This window comes from Canis lupus, chromosome 29 (genome assembly GCF_048164855.1).
Source record: "Canis lupus baileyi chromosome 29, mCanLup2.hap1, whole genome shotgun sequence".
NCBI lineage: Eukaryota > Metazoa > Chordata > Mammalia > Carnivora > Canidae > Canis > Canis lupus.
In genome coordinates this window covers 31,699,422-31,714,575 of record NC_132866.1, presented here as the reverse complement: position 1 = coordinate 31,714,575, position 15,154 = coordinate 31,699,422, and the positions used below count along the sequence as shown (strand labels likewise).

The 15,154-nt window shown below is 33.7% G+C and overlaps 1 protein-coding gene and 1 pseudogene across 16 annotated transcripts in view; both read left to right on the top strand.

Annotated features, from left to right (window-relative positions):
- The window catches only part of ZNF518A (zinc finger protein 518A), a 108,979-nt gene that overhangs the window by 12,002 nt on the left and 81,823 nt on the right, over nucleotides 1–15,154 (top strand). For 10 of the 16 annotated variants that reach the window (XM_072805872.1, XM_072805877.1, XM_072805881.1 and 7 more), the window contains 4 exons: nucleotides 4,172–4,322; nucleotides 7,259–7,308; nucleotides 7,877–7,983; nucleotides 8,126–14,121. In XM_072805872.1, coding sequence (XP_072661973.1) covers nucleotides 8,248–12,720 — 4,473 coding nt within the window. In that variant the 5' untranslated portion in view covers nucleotides 4,172–4,322; nucleotides 7,259–7,308; nucleotides 7,877–7,983; nucleotides 8,126–8,247 and the 3' untranslated portion in view covers nucleotides 12,721–14,121. Of the gene's footprint in view, nucleotides 1–4,171; nucleotides 4,323–7,258; nucleotides 7,309–7,876; nucleotides 7,984–8,125; nucleotides 14,122–15,154 lie in introns of those variants that run through there. The other 6 variants (XM_072805882.1, XM_072805883.1, XM_072805884.1 and 3 more) reach the window with 3 other exon arrangements.
- LOC140621266 (U6 spliceosomal RNA) lies at nucleotides 6,293–6,389 on the top strand (annotated as a pseudogene).

The following is a 15,154-nucleotide window of genomic DNA, read 5'->3' as shown; positions in this document are numbered from 1 at the left end:
GTAAGGCCTAAAATCCAAAGAGGTCTCAGGCATATAGGGTATTTTTGGTGTAGTCATGTAATTTTAAGGAGTAGGCAATTCTCATGTTTACTGAACTCTTCCAGAGGAGGTGAAATGGTAAAAATTACTCCAATTCATTTTATATATTCTCCATAATGCCAATGTAAAAACTATTAAAGATAGCATCAAAAAAGAAAATTCTCAATAAAATTTTGTCAGATGAAAATTAACACTTTATTGAAGAATAATATGCTTAACTGATGTAAAAATAGTTCAGCATTATCCTTGCTGTTCATTTCTTTGTATAATATAAAGCTTTCCCACTGTCTGAAAACAGAACATTCTTATGAAACCTTTTGTAAGTTGAAATGATACAAAGCAAAGAAGCAGTTACCATTAATTTATGTGGAAAAATTTTGAATGTTCTCAGACACCCCAAAATAAGTTTATTCTTAGGCTTTTCTGATTTCCTAGGGGCACATCTTGCTGATAGAGGCATAAAATAATTGAAATAAATCACAGATACCCATAGACACTGTCCAAAGATATGGCCTCTTGATGCTGACATATCTGAATTGTATTTTCTGGGAGAGGAGCTTGGCAATGCTGCTCTCAAGGCTTGGACTGCGTGCTGTCTCTATAACAGCACTGCAAAACAAGGGCTGAACATTGTTTTTACTCTTCAGTTTTTTTTTTCTAAAAACAAATCCTCTTTGGGTTTCTTTTAGTTAGCAAAACTAATGTAGGTCTTGTAAGTGAAGTGGTATAGTGTGAACTTTTGAAAAATGAACTTTCATAAAGCAGGGATACTTGTATAGAAAAATGATAGTCAAATTTAGGTCAGTGTTACACTTTTTACTCTAGTTTTTAAAGTTTTAGTTTTTTTAAAAAATTTTTTTCTTTTAAGGATGTACCAAGATTAGGAGGCATATTAGTTGAATGCCATTTGTTTTCTATATAAAATACATACAGCTTTGTCTTTGTGTAATAACACTGCATGCATAACTGTTACTCTGGTGGTGCCAACTTCCTTTATTTAAAGTAACCTCATGGCTCACAAATAAACTAAGCAAAAAAATTACTTCTCAGTATCATGAATTTATATACCATGAGTGACATAGATAACTTTTTATTCTCTTAGTATTATGTTTGACAATAATCTTATGGCTGTTGTATAGTCTTTTCCCTAGAGGTGTGGTTGGGTATCTGTACTGATGTGAATAGTACAATGTTGAATGATACCTATTTTGTTTTGATTTCCTCTTTAGCATTACCATTCCTCAACTTTGTGCTGGCATCAGTTTTACTATTTTAAGTTTGTTCAGAAAAAACTCAGTTGGTTTACCATAGAATTCACTTGCTTTGTTTGAGAATTTCAAAATTTTCATGGCTTCATGCCATTTTTTGATAAAGTATCGTAACTGAGGTCTAGAGGCAAAGAGGTCATTTTTGTTACATCCAAATGTAAGCTATTTACTGTGCTGTGATAAGGAAGTTTGCCAACGTGAAGGCCGTAATGGTCCAAGGACATTTTAAGAAACATTGACTTTAGGATGACCAGTAATCACTATAAACATTTTTATGTGTATATTCTTGACTTTTTACTATGAGTTTGTATGGGTCCATGTGTTTGTTTGCTTATCCATCTATTCTTGATACACCTATCAATATTTGATATTTTTTTCATTGAATGCATCTTGGGTATCTTCCTATTAATAAATGTAGGCTTACAATATTGTTTTTAAAATTGAATAATATTTTGTTGAATGAAAATAACCATTATTTATTGGTGGGCATTTTATCATTTTTGATTTTGTGATTTTGTAGACAGTGCTTCAGTGAACATGATCATTACCTTTAGGATACATTTCTAGAAGTGAATCAGAAGTTATATACTTTGTTCTCAGTCATGTATAGATTTACATTATCTGGTGTATTATAAAAATATGTGTGCAGTTATGTATGTAATTATAACAATATGAAGTTATATTAAATGTAAGTAAGTATATATAGCAAACCATAAAGATTGTATCATTAGTATATCATAGTGCCTCTATTACTAGAAAATGAAATTTTGAAAATGAAGGCATACAAAATACAAGTCCACATTTTTATTGTTAGAGTCAACAGATAGAAACTTAACTCTGTAAAGTTGCAGTAGTAGTTTGTGAATGCTTACTCTCAGTTTCCATGTATATGTTGTCGTGGACTGGTGACAAATGTTTCATGGACTGTTGGCAGAACATATTTTTAGTACCACTATTTTAGCCTAGGAGCCAGTGTAGAAAGGGGAAAAGGGAGCCTGGTTTGGAGTTTGTGTCTCATCCATATATGGTCATTTAATCCTCTTGCTTTGGATATGGTACCCACTCTCAACTGTGTCTGGTATCCCCTGTTTAAGAGACTCTGTGTACATTCTGCAGAGAATAAACCTGCAGGCATCTGCTGTGGTGGGGAAATAGCAGTAACCTAGCATGTGGAGTGGGGAAGAGAATCCTAGAATCTAACCAGAGCTCAAGCAGATTTCTCCAAATTTCTCTTTGTTTTAGCTTTCTCCTCCCTTCTTTCCATTTCATAGTTAGTTGGTGCTGCCAGTTCCTAAGCTTTTCGAAGATTCAGAGTGTAAAATAGGTTAGTTCTTAGCTTTCCCTGCTGTCTGGGATTACATTTTCTTGGCTCTGCAAGGTCGTTCACTCATTTATCTGCTTTCCAGCATCTAGAAATTTGTTGCTATTGCCATGTCTCCTGTTGCCTGTTGTTAATTTTTCTTTAAAGACCTCTTACATATTTGTTGTGTTGTGTCTTCCTTTCCAGTCTTTTCTGCTTTTTAAAAAGCTGTATTAACAAAATATTTGCTTTTATTTCTATTTCATAGATTTTATTGACAGATTTCTTCTATTATATATTTCCTTTGTTAAATTCTTTTTTTTCTCACTGAAATTTGATTTTGCTGACATATCTACTTGAAACTTTATTCCAGAAAGAGTATATATGTAGTGTATTTTCTAAATCTTTGCACATCTAAAATTGTGTTTTTTTCTTCACATATGAATTTTTTTGTGTTTAGAATTCTTAGGTTAATCCATTTTCCTCAGCACTCTATAAACATTATTCCATTGTCTTCTAGCATTTAGATTTGTAAGTAAATGTCTGATTAATATGATTTGTAAGTAGAATGTCTGATTAATACTGATTTCTAAAAAAGAAAATATTGATTTCTGATTAAAGTTGGCAGTGCTGATGAAAAATCAAATACCTTATTAGGTAACTCTCCTCTACCTTTTTTGGTAGCATTTCATTTTTCTTTTTTAAACTCAAAAATTGGGACACCTGGGTGGCTCAGTGGTTGAGCATCTGCCTTTGACTCAGGGCATGATCCTGGAGTCACGGGATCAAGTCCCACATCAGGCTCCTTGCATGGAGCCTACTTCTCCCTCTGCCTGTGTCTCTACCTCTCTTTCTCTCTGTCATGAATAAATAAATAAATCTTTAAAAAACAAATAAACTCAAAAATTTAACTAGGATAAGTTGTAAACATTGTCTTTTTTTTTTTTTTTTTTTTTTTAACATTGAGTCTTATATTCTCTTCTCACTAATAATCTTGCCTGGCATTTGAGGAGCCTTTGATTTTGAAAATTCAGGTCTTTTAAAAAAACCCAAAACTCAAATGTTATTTTTTTTCTTCTTTTCAAAATTATTATTTCTCTCCCATCTACTTTGTTCTCTCTTTCATGGCAGTATGTTCTTAGTTCTTACAGAAATTGCCAATTACTACTTGATTTTTTTTACCTCCTAGGCTTGTCTCTTTTTCTGGTAGTAGTAACTTTTATGTAGTCACTATTTTTCATTGCTGGCTGGGAGAATGAAGAGAGGTTTCTCTTAGTGTTCAGTTTATTTTCTCTTTGTTGAGCTACTGCAGCTCGTGATGTTTCTGCCTACTAACTTCTGATAGCATTGGTGGTGGTTGAGATGAATTCTTAAAGAATGAACCAAGATTTTTTTCAATTTTTTAGTTAAAAGGAGGGGAGACGTTAATATTTTTTTCCTGACAACTTACAGATAATTTACTTATGTGGATAAAGGACAGAACTATTAAACACAAAATAGGCATGGATATAGGAAGACTTACCTCTGTTCAGAAAAAATTTCCTCTTTATATCTTTCCCAACAGCTGGTGCTAACAACTCCCAGTTCGACCCCTGGACTCAGCTCAAAACTCTGGATTCATTCTCCTCTGTCCCATACCTCAGCTTGACCTTTTTATCACCCCAAAGGGTACTACATGATCTTCCTCTCAAGTCCTCACTTTCTCGAATCCCAAGGTATGTTCAGGGAGGGAGTGGGCAATTTATGTTCTTTACTTTCTTACTTAGGGCATGGAGATGCTGATTAAATATTAATCAGCATAATCATTATTATCATTAGTTAAATGAATGTTCTCTAGTGAAATTCCTCTTTAAAAGTGGTGCTTGATACTGGCTTACCATCTATTTTCATTCTTCTCTCTCTGGACTGTTTCTTACCTAATACCCCGCAGTATGTGTATGGAATGTTTTTCTGGTTTCTAGTCATTTTGTAGAACTTTATTACATATTTTGGCTTGTGTTTTATTGGGCAGTTGGAAGAAGAGGGAAATCAAATGCGTAAGTTGCCACCTTGGTGCAGGCAAGGTTACTTGAAAGGGCTAGGCATACTTTTTGCAAATAGTATTCTTTCAAGGCTTGATGAGATGTTAGTCAAGTCTTGGGTAATAATATGTAGAGAGAGGGCACTAGTTTAAATGGGAGATTTAAAATCAGTAATCCTTGTTGGTGGTAAAGATTGAACTGTAGTGAAAAGAGCATTAGCTAGTAGGTTGGAAGATTAAAATTATAGTAAAATTTCTTTTTTTTTCTTTTTTTAAAGATTTTATTTCTTTATTCATGAGAGACACACGGGGGCGGGGTGGGGGGCAGAGACACAGGCAGAGGGAGAAGCGGGCTCCATGCAGGGAGCCTGACGTGGGACTCAATCCCGGGTCTCCAGGATCACACCCTGGGCTGAAGGCGGCACTAAATCACTGAGCCACCCGGCTGCCTCTCTCTTTCCTTTTTTTATGTTATCTGAGAAATTCACAACACACAATACATTTTTTGCCCATAGGTGGCAACCCTAAGTATAATTTGCTACCAATCCTAGTATAATTTGCTTTCACATACTATAGGTTGAACATAGTTGAAGACAAAATAGAATTTCCAAATTTAAAATTTGAGTGTAAATAACAAACCCTAAACTACCTAAAATACACAAACTTCCCTAATACTGTATTGTACATGACATACATTAAATGTAAAAAATACTGATAGTATTAATTATTTAGCAGTTACCAAACCTAAGTAAACGCTAAATGGATTTCTTAATAAGATCCCTTTCATTAACATTGGTTTGCCTGTGTTGAAAGGACATACACTTTAATGAGTGGATTTTGTGACATCTGTTTTGGCTGCCATGCATCCTACTTAATTATTTTCTATTCTTGATATCCTGGAAGGGTGAGGTTGCTGAATGGTCAGCTCTCAAACAATATATTAATGTATATGTCCTGCCTCTTCCTTCAGATTGTAAACTGCAGTAGGGTGGGGAACTATGTTTTTGAATCTTTCCACAGCATGCATCAAAATGCCTCACATTCATAATAGGCATTTTTTAGTGTTATTTGATTGAGTTGTTTCAAATTCCACTTTTACACTGGTTGTCAGACTCTGGGGTATGTGTTATAAGAAAAATTTTAAATTGTGTAGATATTTTGAAATGGAGTTAATGATATTTAGAAATATTATCAATCTATTTTAGTATCATGCATATATTTTTGGACACGTGTAATATTACTGCAAGAAGCAATTTCCCTTTTGCAATAAAACCCATGATACAGACTCTCAGGTGTATAATAAAAAGGCTTGAATATGGATAATCCAGATTGACCACAATATGGTATTCAGCCAAATGGAGAACCATTATAGGTGTGCTTAGAAGTTTCACATGTTTGAACCTCACTCTCAGATTTTGATATGGTGAAATCTCACTCAGTAATTATGATGCTTGTCACTGTTGAGAATGTAGCACCCTGTAGGCAATCTTCTCAGTTGGTGTGGAGTATCCACCAGATGTCATTGAACTTTCTTCTAGACATTTATTAGTTTTTCTTACTTTTGAAGAAAAAGTTTTTACATTTTGCTTTAAATAATATAGTAAAACACTTTAAGTAAAAGTTTTAATATTTTACTGAATTACAAATAGTATGTAAAACTAGTTCGTGCTTCCGCAGCACATATACTGAAGTTGGAACAATACAGAGAAGATGGCCCCTTGCAAAGGATGACATGCAAATATGTGAAGCATTCCATATTTTGTACAGTTCCTGAGCATCCTACTCCCCTTGGCAGATTAACTCCGAGGAAGTGATATGAGTCAGAGCACAATGTGTGGCAGTGAATAATGAAATTGTGATTTTTCATGACTAAAAAAAAAATCAGTAAACTGGTACCCTGCTAATGAATTCATTATCAGTTTAGTGTATATATATATATATATAAAGACTATTAAAGAATGTGTTTTTTAGATCCAATCAAAATTACTAAGTGTGAGAAATATTAAAAGGGTTTCTTAATATGTAAAGTAATTTAGCTTTTAATTATGTTCCCTTAATAAAGGATTTCTGAAACAAAGTTTCTAGTTACTTAGATTCATTGAAAAAAATTTTTTAAGTTTTTATTTAAGTAATCTCTGCCCAGTGTGGGTCTTGAACTCACAACTCTGAGATTAAGATTTTATATATTTAAGATGAGAAAAGTAAGAAAATCTAATTCCCCTAGTATACATTTTGATATCTTACTGAACCTTTAGTATGCAGATTCCATTCTTAGCAATGTATTGTCACATCTTACTACTTTACTATTTTTTATTCTTTTGCAGTTTAACTCCTAATGTGTCATTCCATAGTAATCACATACAGTAATGATAGCTACCATTTATGTAGCACTTTACGGGATACTGTTCATATGTTTTTTCATTTAATCTTTACAACAACCCTGTGATACTCCAATACTTAACAAGTTTTTTTATATCTTTTATGTATATGTTTGATCAACATTCCTATTTTGTGTCAAAATGAACTTTATGAAATTTACTGAATACTTACGAAAATTCAGTGTTTGATTTTAGGTGAGTTAATGTGGGAAAAATTCTGGGAAAGTATTAAATTTTTTTTTTCACTTTATAGATGAAGAAACGAAGACAAAGATTGAGACTTATCTAGAGTAACACAAACCAGTAAGTGTTGGAATTAATGGAGGTGGATAGTAATGAGTGTAATCTCATATGCCAAGAGCTTTTCTTGCTGCCTTCTGCCTGAGTTCTAGGGACAGGAGCCAAAAAGCCCAAATGGTTGGGAACCAAAAAGGTAATATGTAGGCTTTGATAGTACCCCAGCAAACTGTGCTATTCCTTTTCGTTTCTTTTATTCTTTTTCTTTTCTTTCCTTTTCTTTTCTTTTTAATCAGTTAGTAATGATAACTTGAAAGAGCAGATAATGTCTTCTGTTGTTGTTAGATAAATGAAACTTATTTTAAACATATATATCCCTGAAGCACTAAGGAAATAGAAAATCTGGAGAGAAGCCTGTTGAATTTCTCACAAGATAATAGCCATAGGGTCAGGTAAGGAAATGAGGAAGTTAATAAATAGTACATGGGTGTAATTGGTGACATGTGTGTAATTGGAACTTAAATTTTTATGGTTATCATTAAGATTTTTAAAATCCTGTTTAAATATTGTAATATCAATTTAATATAAAAACCTTAGAGCTTAAAGGTGCTTATCCAATTATGGTTTTCTTTAGATGACAAGTTGGAGCTTGCCCAGTGTCACAGATCAGAGACGGAATTAAAACTTGTATTTCCTGACTTCCAGATTAGTGTTATTTCTACTTCAAATTATTACTTCTTGGTAAGCTGTTCTTAAAATACTTGTTTTTTTTATATCTTTTATGTATATGTTTGATCAACATGCCTATTTTGTGTCAAAATGAACTTTAAAATATGAAATTTACTGACTACTTATGAAAATTCAATTCTTTGTTTGATTTTAGGTGAGTTAATGTGGGAAAAATTCTGGTATTTTGAAGATGTCTTGGCACAGTATTTTTTCCTGTTTAAGTTACAAGTAACCAGTTTTTAGAGAAAAAAGAAATTGGGATTTTTTGGTTAAATCATGCCATCTGAACAGAAACAGTTATTTTTTGATGAAAAACAAACTACTTTTAAAAAAGATTATGATGTGAAAAATGAAATAGTGGATTCCTTCAGATCACTACCTAGGCCAAAAATTTCACAAAGTAGTTTTCATTATGAACTAAAAAATGTGAAAATTGATTTGCCGAAGATAAATATTCCAAATGAAGTCATTCTGAAACATGAAGTTGACAAATACAGAAAATTATTTCAGCGTCAACCACAGACTGCCAGAAAATCTATCAGTGTAAGGACTGTAAGCTGTGTAGAGGAGTGCATGTTGCTCCATAAGTCTGAGAGAGTTGAAGAAGAGGGTTTAAAAATGTCTGCAAAAATACTCAATTTCAACTGTTTAAAATGCCGAGACAGCACTCGATATAGCCCAAATGATTTGCAGAAACACTTTCAAATGTGGCACCGTGGTGAATTACCTTCATATCCTTGTGAAATGTGCAGTTTTTCAGCAAATGACTTCCAGATATTTAAACAACACAGACGGACACATAGAAGCACTTTAGTAAAATGTGACATTTGTAACAATGAGAGTGTATATACTTTATTAGACTTGACAAAGCATTTTGCATCCACACATTGTGTAAATGGTAGTTTTCAATGTGAAAAGTGCAGATTCTCCACCCAGGATGTTGGCACATTTGTTCAGCACATTCATAGACATAATGAGATCCATTATAAATGTGGTAAGTGCCATCATGTATGTTTTACCAAAGGAGAGCTTCAGAAGCACCTTCATGTTCATTCTGGTACATTTCCCTTCACTTGTCAATATTGTAGCTATGGTGCCACTAGGAGAGAGCACTTGGTAAGACATGTTATAACTTTGCACAAAGAACACTTATATGCAAAAGAAAAACTGGAAAAAGACAAATACGAAAAGAGGATGGCAAAGACTTCAGGACTTAAGCTGATACTGAAAAGATACAGAATAGATGCATCAAGGAAGACATTCTGGAAACGCAAGAAGATCAACAATGGAAGTGACAGAAGTATAGAAAAAAACACTCAAGTGGTTAAAAAAGTGAACAAAACACAGGCTAAATCTGAAGACCAGAGCCATCTTGTTCAAGAGCATTTAAGTGAAGGAAAGGATGAAAGACCACACTGTGAGAATAATGATAAACCTGCTGAGTCAGAATCAGAAAAGCCAGCTCTTCTGTCCACTGCGCAATGTAATAGAGCTGAAGAGGGATCAAATTCTACTCTAGGTTTCTTGAAAACTGCTGTACAAGGACCTACAGTGTTAATGGTGAAAAATAATAGAATAACCATTCCTGCTAACTACAGTGCTGATTTTATGGGCTTTAAGATGGTGGATGGAAAACAACATATTGTAATAAAATTGTTACCTACCAATAAACAGAATTTATATTCACCAGGTTCACAGTCAGATGCTGCAAAGGACAGTACTGCCAATTTGCAGCCCCAGACTTTGGACACTACTGGATTTTTAGCAGGAGTAACAGCTGAATTAAGTGACACAGTTTACATGAAAGCAACTACTCCATTTTCATGTTCATCTCCTATACTTTCAGGGAAAGTAACGTCAGAAAAAGAAATGGCTTTGCTATCTCAAATGAGTAATATGCTCCAAACAATGGATGATGAAAAAAATGTGTCATCTTTGTCAGCATCAGAATTGGTTACAGCATCAGTAAATTTGACCACAAAAGTTGAAACAAAGGATAATATTGACCTATGGGGAAGTTATGTTACTCAGAGTCACTCTGAGATATCAGGTACTACCATTAAAAGTCCAGATAAAGTCACCTCTACTACCAAGCAAAATGCATACAACAGTGGAGATATGCATAACTATTGCATTAATTATGTCAACTCTGAATTACCTGTTGAATCTTCCAACCAAGGATCATTACCCTTTCATAATTACTCAAAAGTAAATAATTCTAATAAACGTCGTAGGTTTTCAGGAACAGGAATGTGTGAAAACCCTCAAAAAGAACCTTCATCAAGCAAGACAGTTGTTCAGCAGCCAATAAGTGAATCAGTTTTATCACTGGTGAGGAAAGAGAGTTCAAATCCAGATAGCATGTTAGCATCTATTAGCCTTTTAAATACTAAAGATGGAACTTTAAAAATGCAAGCTGAAATCGAAGAACAGTCTGTTTTAGAAAAAGGACAGAACATTGATGGACAGAATTTATATACTAATGAAAATCAAAATTTAGACAGTGTGACTGAAAAATCTAAGTGGGATGGCATTTCTAATGTTGAGTCACCTATGATGCCTAGAATCACATCTGTTTTCTCTCTCCAGAGTCAACAGGCATCAGAATTCTTGCCACCTGAAGTAAACCAGTTACTTCAGGATGGATTAAGAGCAAAATCTGATGTAAAACAAGACTGTAGTATTAGTAACACTCCAGATAAAGGCCTGCTACTTCATAGTGACCAGTCATTTCAGAAACTTGAGGGAGAAGGCAAAATAGTTGAATCTTCAAAAGACTTTAAAGTACAAGGCACCTTCCCAGTTCCATCTGGTAGTTTAGGGATTAATGTGCCTACAAATGATCTGAATTTAAAATGTAGTGGAAAAGAAAAACAAAATCTGTCAATATCACAAGATGTGAGAGATTCAGAAAAGACACCTAGAATTTCAGGTATTGGCACATTACTTAAGACTCAGTCAGATGCAATAATAACACAACAGCTGGTTAAAGATAAATTACGCGCCACTACACAAAATTTAGGTTCTTTATATAGACAGAGTCCACTTCTGAATTCAGAACCAAAAAAGGCTATATTTGTTCAAACTCCAAAAGGCTTTTTTGTACCATTGCACATTGCTAACAAACCTGGATTACATATTGTTTCAGGAAGACCACTTCCATTGGTCAGTACACAAGGTGTACCTACTTCTCTTCTTTTAAACAAGAAACCTGGGATGATTTTAACGTTTAATAATGGGAAACTTGAAGGTGTTTCTACTGTCAAAACTGAGAGTGCTCAAGCTTGTGGAACTCCAACTAAGGAGTCTTGCAGAACACCTTTTTTGAAGGTAGAACCAAACAGTAATTGTCTGACACCTGCACTTTGTTCCAGCATTGGCAGTTGTTTGAGCATGAAAAGTAGCTCAGAAAATACTTTGTCATTAAAAGGCCCTTACATCATTAAAACATCAGCAAGTTCTTCAGTAAAAGCTGTTCCTACTCCTAATACAGTATCTGAGCATCAGGGCACCAAGTTGAATATCTTGGACTCAGTAAAAAAGCAGAATGAGATTTTTCCAAAACCACCTCTTTATACCCTCTTGCCTGATGGCAAACAAGCTGTTTTTTTAAAGTGTGTGATGCCAAATAAGACTGAGCTGCTTAAGCCTAAATTAGTCCAAAATAGTACGTATTATCAAAACATACAGCCAAAGAAACCTGAAGGAACACCACAAAAAATACTGCTGAAAATTTTTAACCCTGTTTTAAATGTGACTGCTGCTAACAATCTGTCTGTAAGTACCTCTGCATCCTCAGTGCAGAAAGACAAGGTACCATCTAATCAAACTATAGGAGAGCAGAGAGAGCCAGAATCTTCTAGAGATGCCTTACCCTTCTTACTAGATGATATGATGCCAGCAAATGAAATTGTGATAACTTCTACTGCAACATGCCCAGAATCTTCTGAGGATCCAATGTGTTTCACTGACCATTCAGACTCCAGAGTACTAAGGTGTAAAACAAATTGTACAATTGAGAGAAACTTCAATAGAGAAAAGACTTCGAAAAAAAAATTTTCAAGAATAAAAACTCATGTAAGAAGTAAAGATTCTGAAACTGCCTTTGTATCTAGGAACAGAAACTGTAAACGAAAGTGCAGAGATAGTTACCAGGAACCTCCAAGAAAAAAAGCAACATTACATAGAAAGTGTAAAGAAAAGTCTAAACCTGAAGATGCCCGTGAATCATTTGGATTTAACAGACCAAGGCTTTCAAAAGATTCAGTCAGAACTTTGCGGCTTTTCCCTTTTAGTTCCAAACAGCTTGTGAAATGTCCTAGGAGAAACCAACCAGTTGTAGTTTTGAATCATCCTGATGCAGATGCACCAGAAGTAGTAAGTGTAATGAAAACTATTGCTAAATTTAATGGACGTGTACTTAAGGTTTCATTGTCAAAAAGAACTATCAGTGCTTTACTGAAACCAGTTTGTGATAACTCTTCAAAAAGAATTTATGATGATTTTTCCAAAAGACATAAAACATTGAAACCTGTTAGTTCTGTGAAAGAAAGATTTGTGCTAAAATTAACACTCAAAAAGACAAGCAAAAACAATTATCAGATTGTGAAAACTACCTCTGAAAATGTTCTGAAAGCTAAATTTAACTGTTGGTTTTGTGGTAGAGTATTTGACAATCAGGATGCTTGGGCTGGTCATGGGCAGAGACATTTAATGGAAGCCACTCGTGATTGGAATATATTAGAATAATTTACTGTAGTTACCAAGGAAAAGAAAAGTAAAATTATCTTAGAAGAAAATAGTGGGTTGAGTTACCTTAAGGCAGACATTTTCTACTTCAATATAGTACCTAAAATTGAGCATCTGAAAGTTGGCTGTATTTCCATGGGAGACTAAAAAAGTTTTATGTGTGATATTTGAAAATGCTATCATTGCACACATAAGTTTTGCAAGAAACTAATTGCAGCACAGATGTACCTTGATTTAATTTTTAAAAAATGTGTTCTTGGGAAGTTAGGGCTAAAGAAAATTTTGATAAAACAGTTTTCCCAACTTAGTTATATAGTGACTCTTAGTAGAGGGTAATGGCTGACAGCCCCATTCCCTCTCTTCTTCCACCAGCCTTATGAATCTGATAAGTGTAGCTCCTTTGAAGATGGAGAGCTCTTTCACCATGGAACTGAAGGAGTTTCTCCTCATTTGTGAAGATACACTAAGAGAGCTTGAATAAAGAACTTAATTTTACATCTGCTAAGTATAGTTCTTTTGAAGGATATTAGGCTTCTTTGAGAGTACATTTAACTATGGTTACACCTCATGATGCTTGAAAAGAGTTTTTGATGAGTAAATCTTTTTCTCTTTTATGCTGTGTCCCATATCAGGGATTGGAATACCCTCCCAAGGTGATTTTCTTTTTCTAAATGGCTATGTCAAGCATTGCAGTAGATGGGCAGCTTCAAAAGAAGAATTAAACTCTCTTGGTCCAGTTAAAGAACTTGAACATTTTTCTGAATTTGATGATAATCTCCAGTGATTCTCTTGCACAGAACTATGCTTACTTGATTTAAATTGTTTGTCCCCCAAACCAAATGGCCAATTTTTATCTTAGTTGCCATCCATTTATAAAGTGGAACATAGAAGCACTTCCAAGTGAATGGCTTTTCTTGAAAATTCAGAATTACTCTACAGGAACAATATTTTGAAGCAGGATTAGCAAAGCAAATCAGATTTTTGCTGTTTAATTACTGATGCGTGTCTGAACATGTACACATTGGGACAAACCATTTTTGTTAGCACCTTTTCAGTCTCACTGATGACCCAAAGCAGATTATTTACTGATTGTTGGCAGTTGAAATGAAGAAGCATTAATAGTGGACTCAGTGGCAGGGCATAAAACTTCAGGACAGATTCCTAGGGGATATACCCAGCAGATAGAATTTTAAAATGGATATTTTCATGACGACAACAGAATCATCAACTAAAACTTGACCGTGTAAGTTTGGATCAAATTTTGTTGGATTATTGGATAATGGAGTTCTTGTATTACAAATTACTGTATAATTTTTGTTACATTGTTACTACAAGTGTTAAAACATTTTCATTGATTGAAAATTTCAGGGCTTCTTTTCTGTATATAAGAAAGAATTTAAACCTGTACATATTTTTGTACCTTTCAGTTTGTTATGTAAATTTTGCACAGAAAATTTTTTGACATAAAAAGTTTATTTTCCTTCAATTTAGTTCTGTGCATGCACTAATAAACTGGTTGTTTAATTTAAAAGAAATATGTAAGACTTTACCCATGTTATTTTCTTGGGTTTTATTTTACATGTAGAAATTTTTTTTTTTGGGTAAATTCATTTTTCAGGGATTGAACACTATTGTTAGCAAGTGCCTAAAAGATGTGAAACAGTTTACATATGTCAACTGTAACAGTAGGTCCCAAATGGGCCCAGTCCCCCAAAAGTTTTATTTTAAAGAAAGCCATACATAGATGCTTCAAGCTATCTTGCTATGCACATTATACATGTACTTTTTTTGTGCAGTTTGTCTACTTTACTAGTGAAGTATTTTTTGTATAAAACCTGTTACAATTGTGTTTCTTAAATTGAGCCTAAGAATGGAGTTGATTGGAAATATATAGTATATATTAATAATGTATATGGTGTTTAAAGAATGGTAAGCATTGTTAATTTCTGTAATGAACATTTTCTTCAATTAAATTTATCTTAAGTTTGTGTTTACACAATAATTTTTTTTTTTACTGTATTAAAATCAAATGGGAATTTTATTCTAATGGGAAATATTTATATTTCAAGTAAGCTTTTTCTTTAAATACTAGGGAACTATGTAAAATAAAGTGTGGGTCTCCCCCATCATAGGTGAAATTTTGAGATTTTGTTTGAGAAGGTTTACATTTACCATAAAATTATTGTAGTTATGCTGATAAGGAAAGTCATAGAGAGGGTTATGCGCTTTAGTACCTTAACAGCAATAAAATTAAAATGCTCTGCTGTTATGGGTAAGTTTATTATAATCCCTTGCCTTCCGTGAATAGAGAAGAGAGAAGCAGTGATCTTGCCAATGTTTGCAGCATTATAAAAATACATTTCAGAATAGCCATGTCAGTAAAAATATATTTAATGTTGTGATATATACTTTTTGCCTTAAAGTTTTAAAAGCC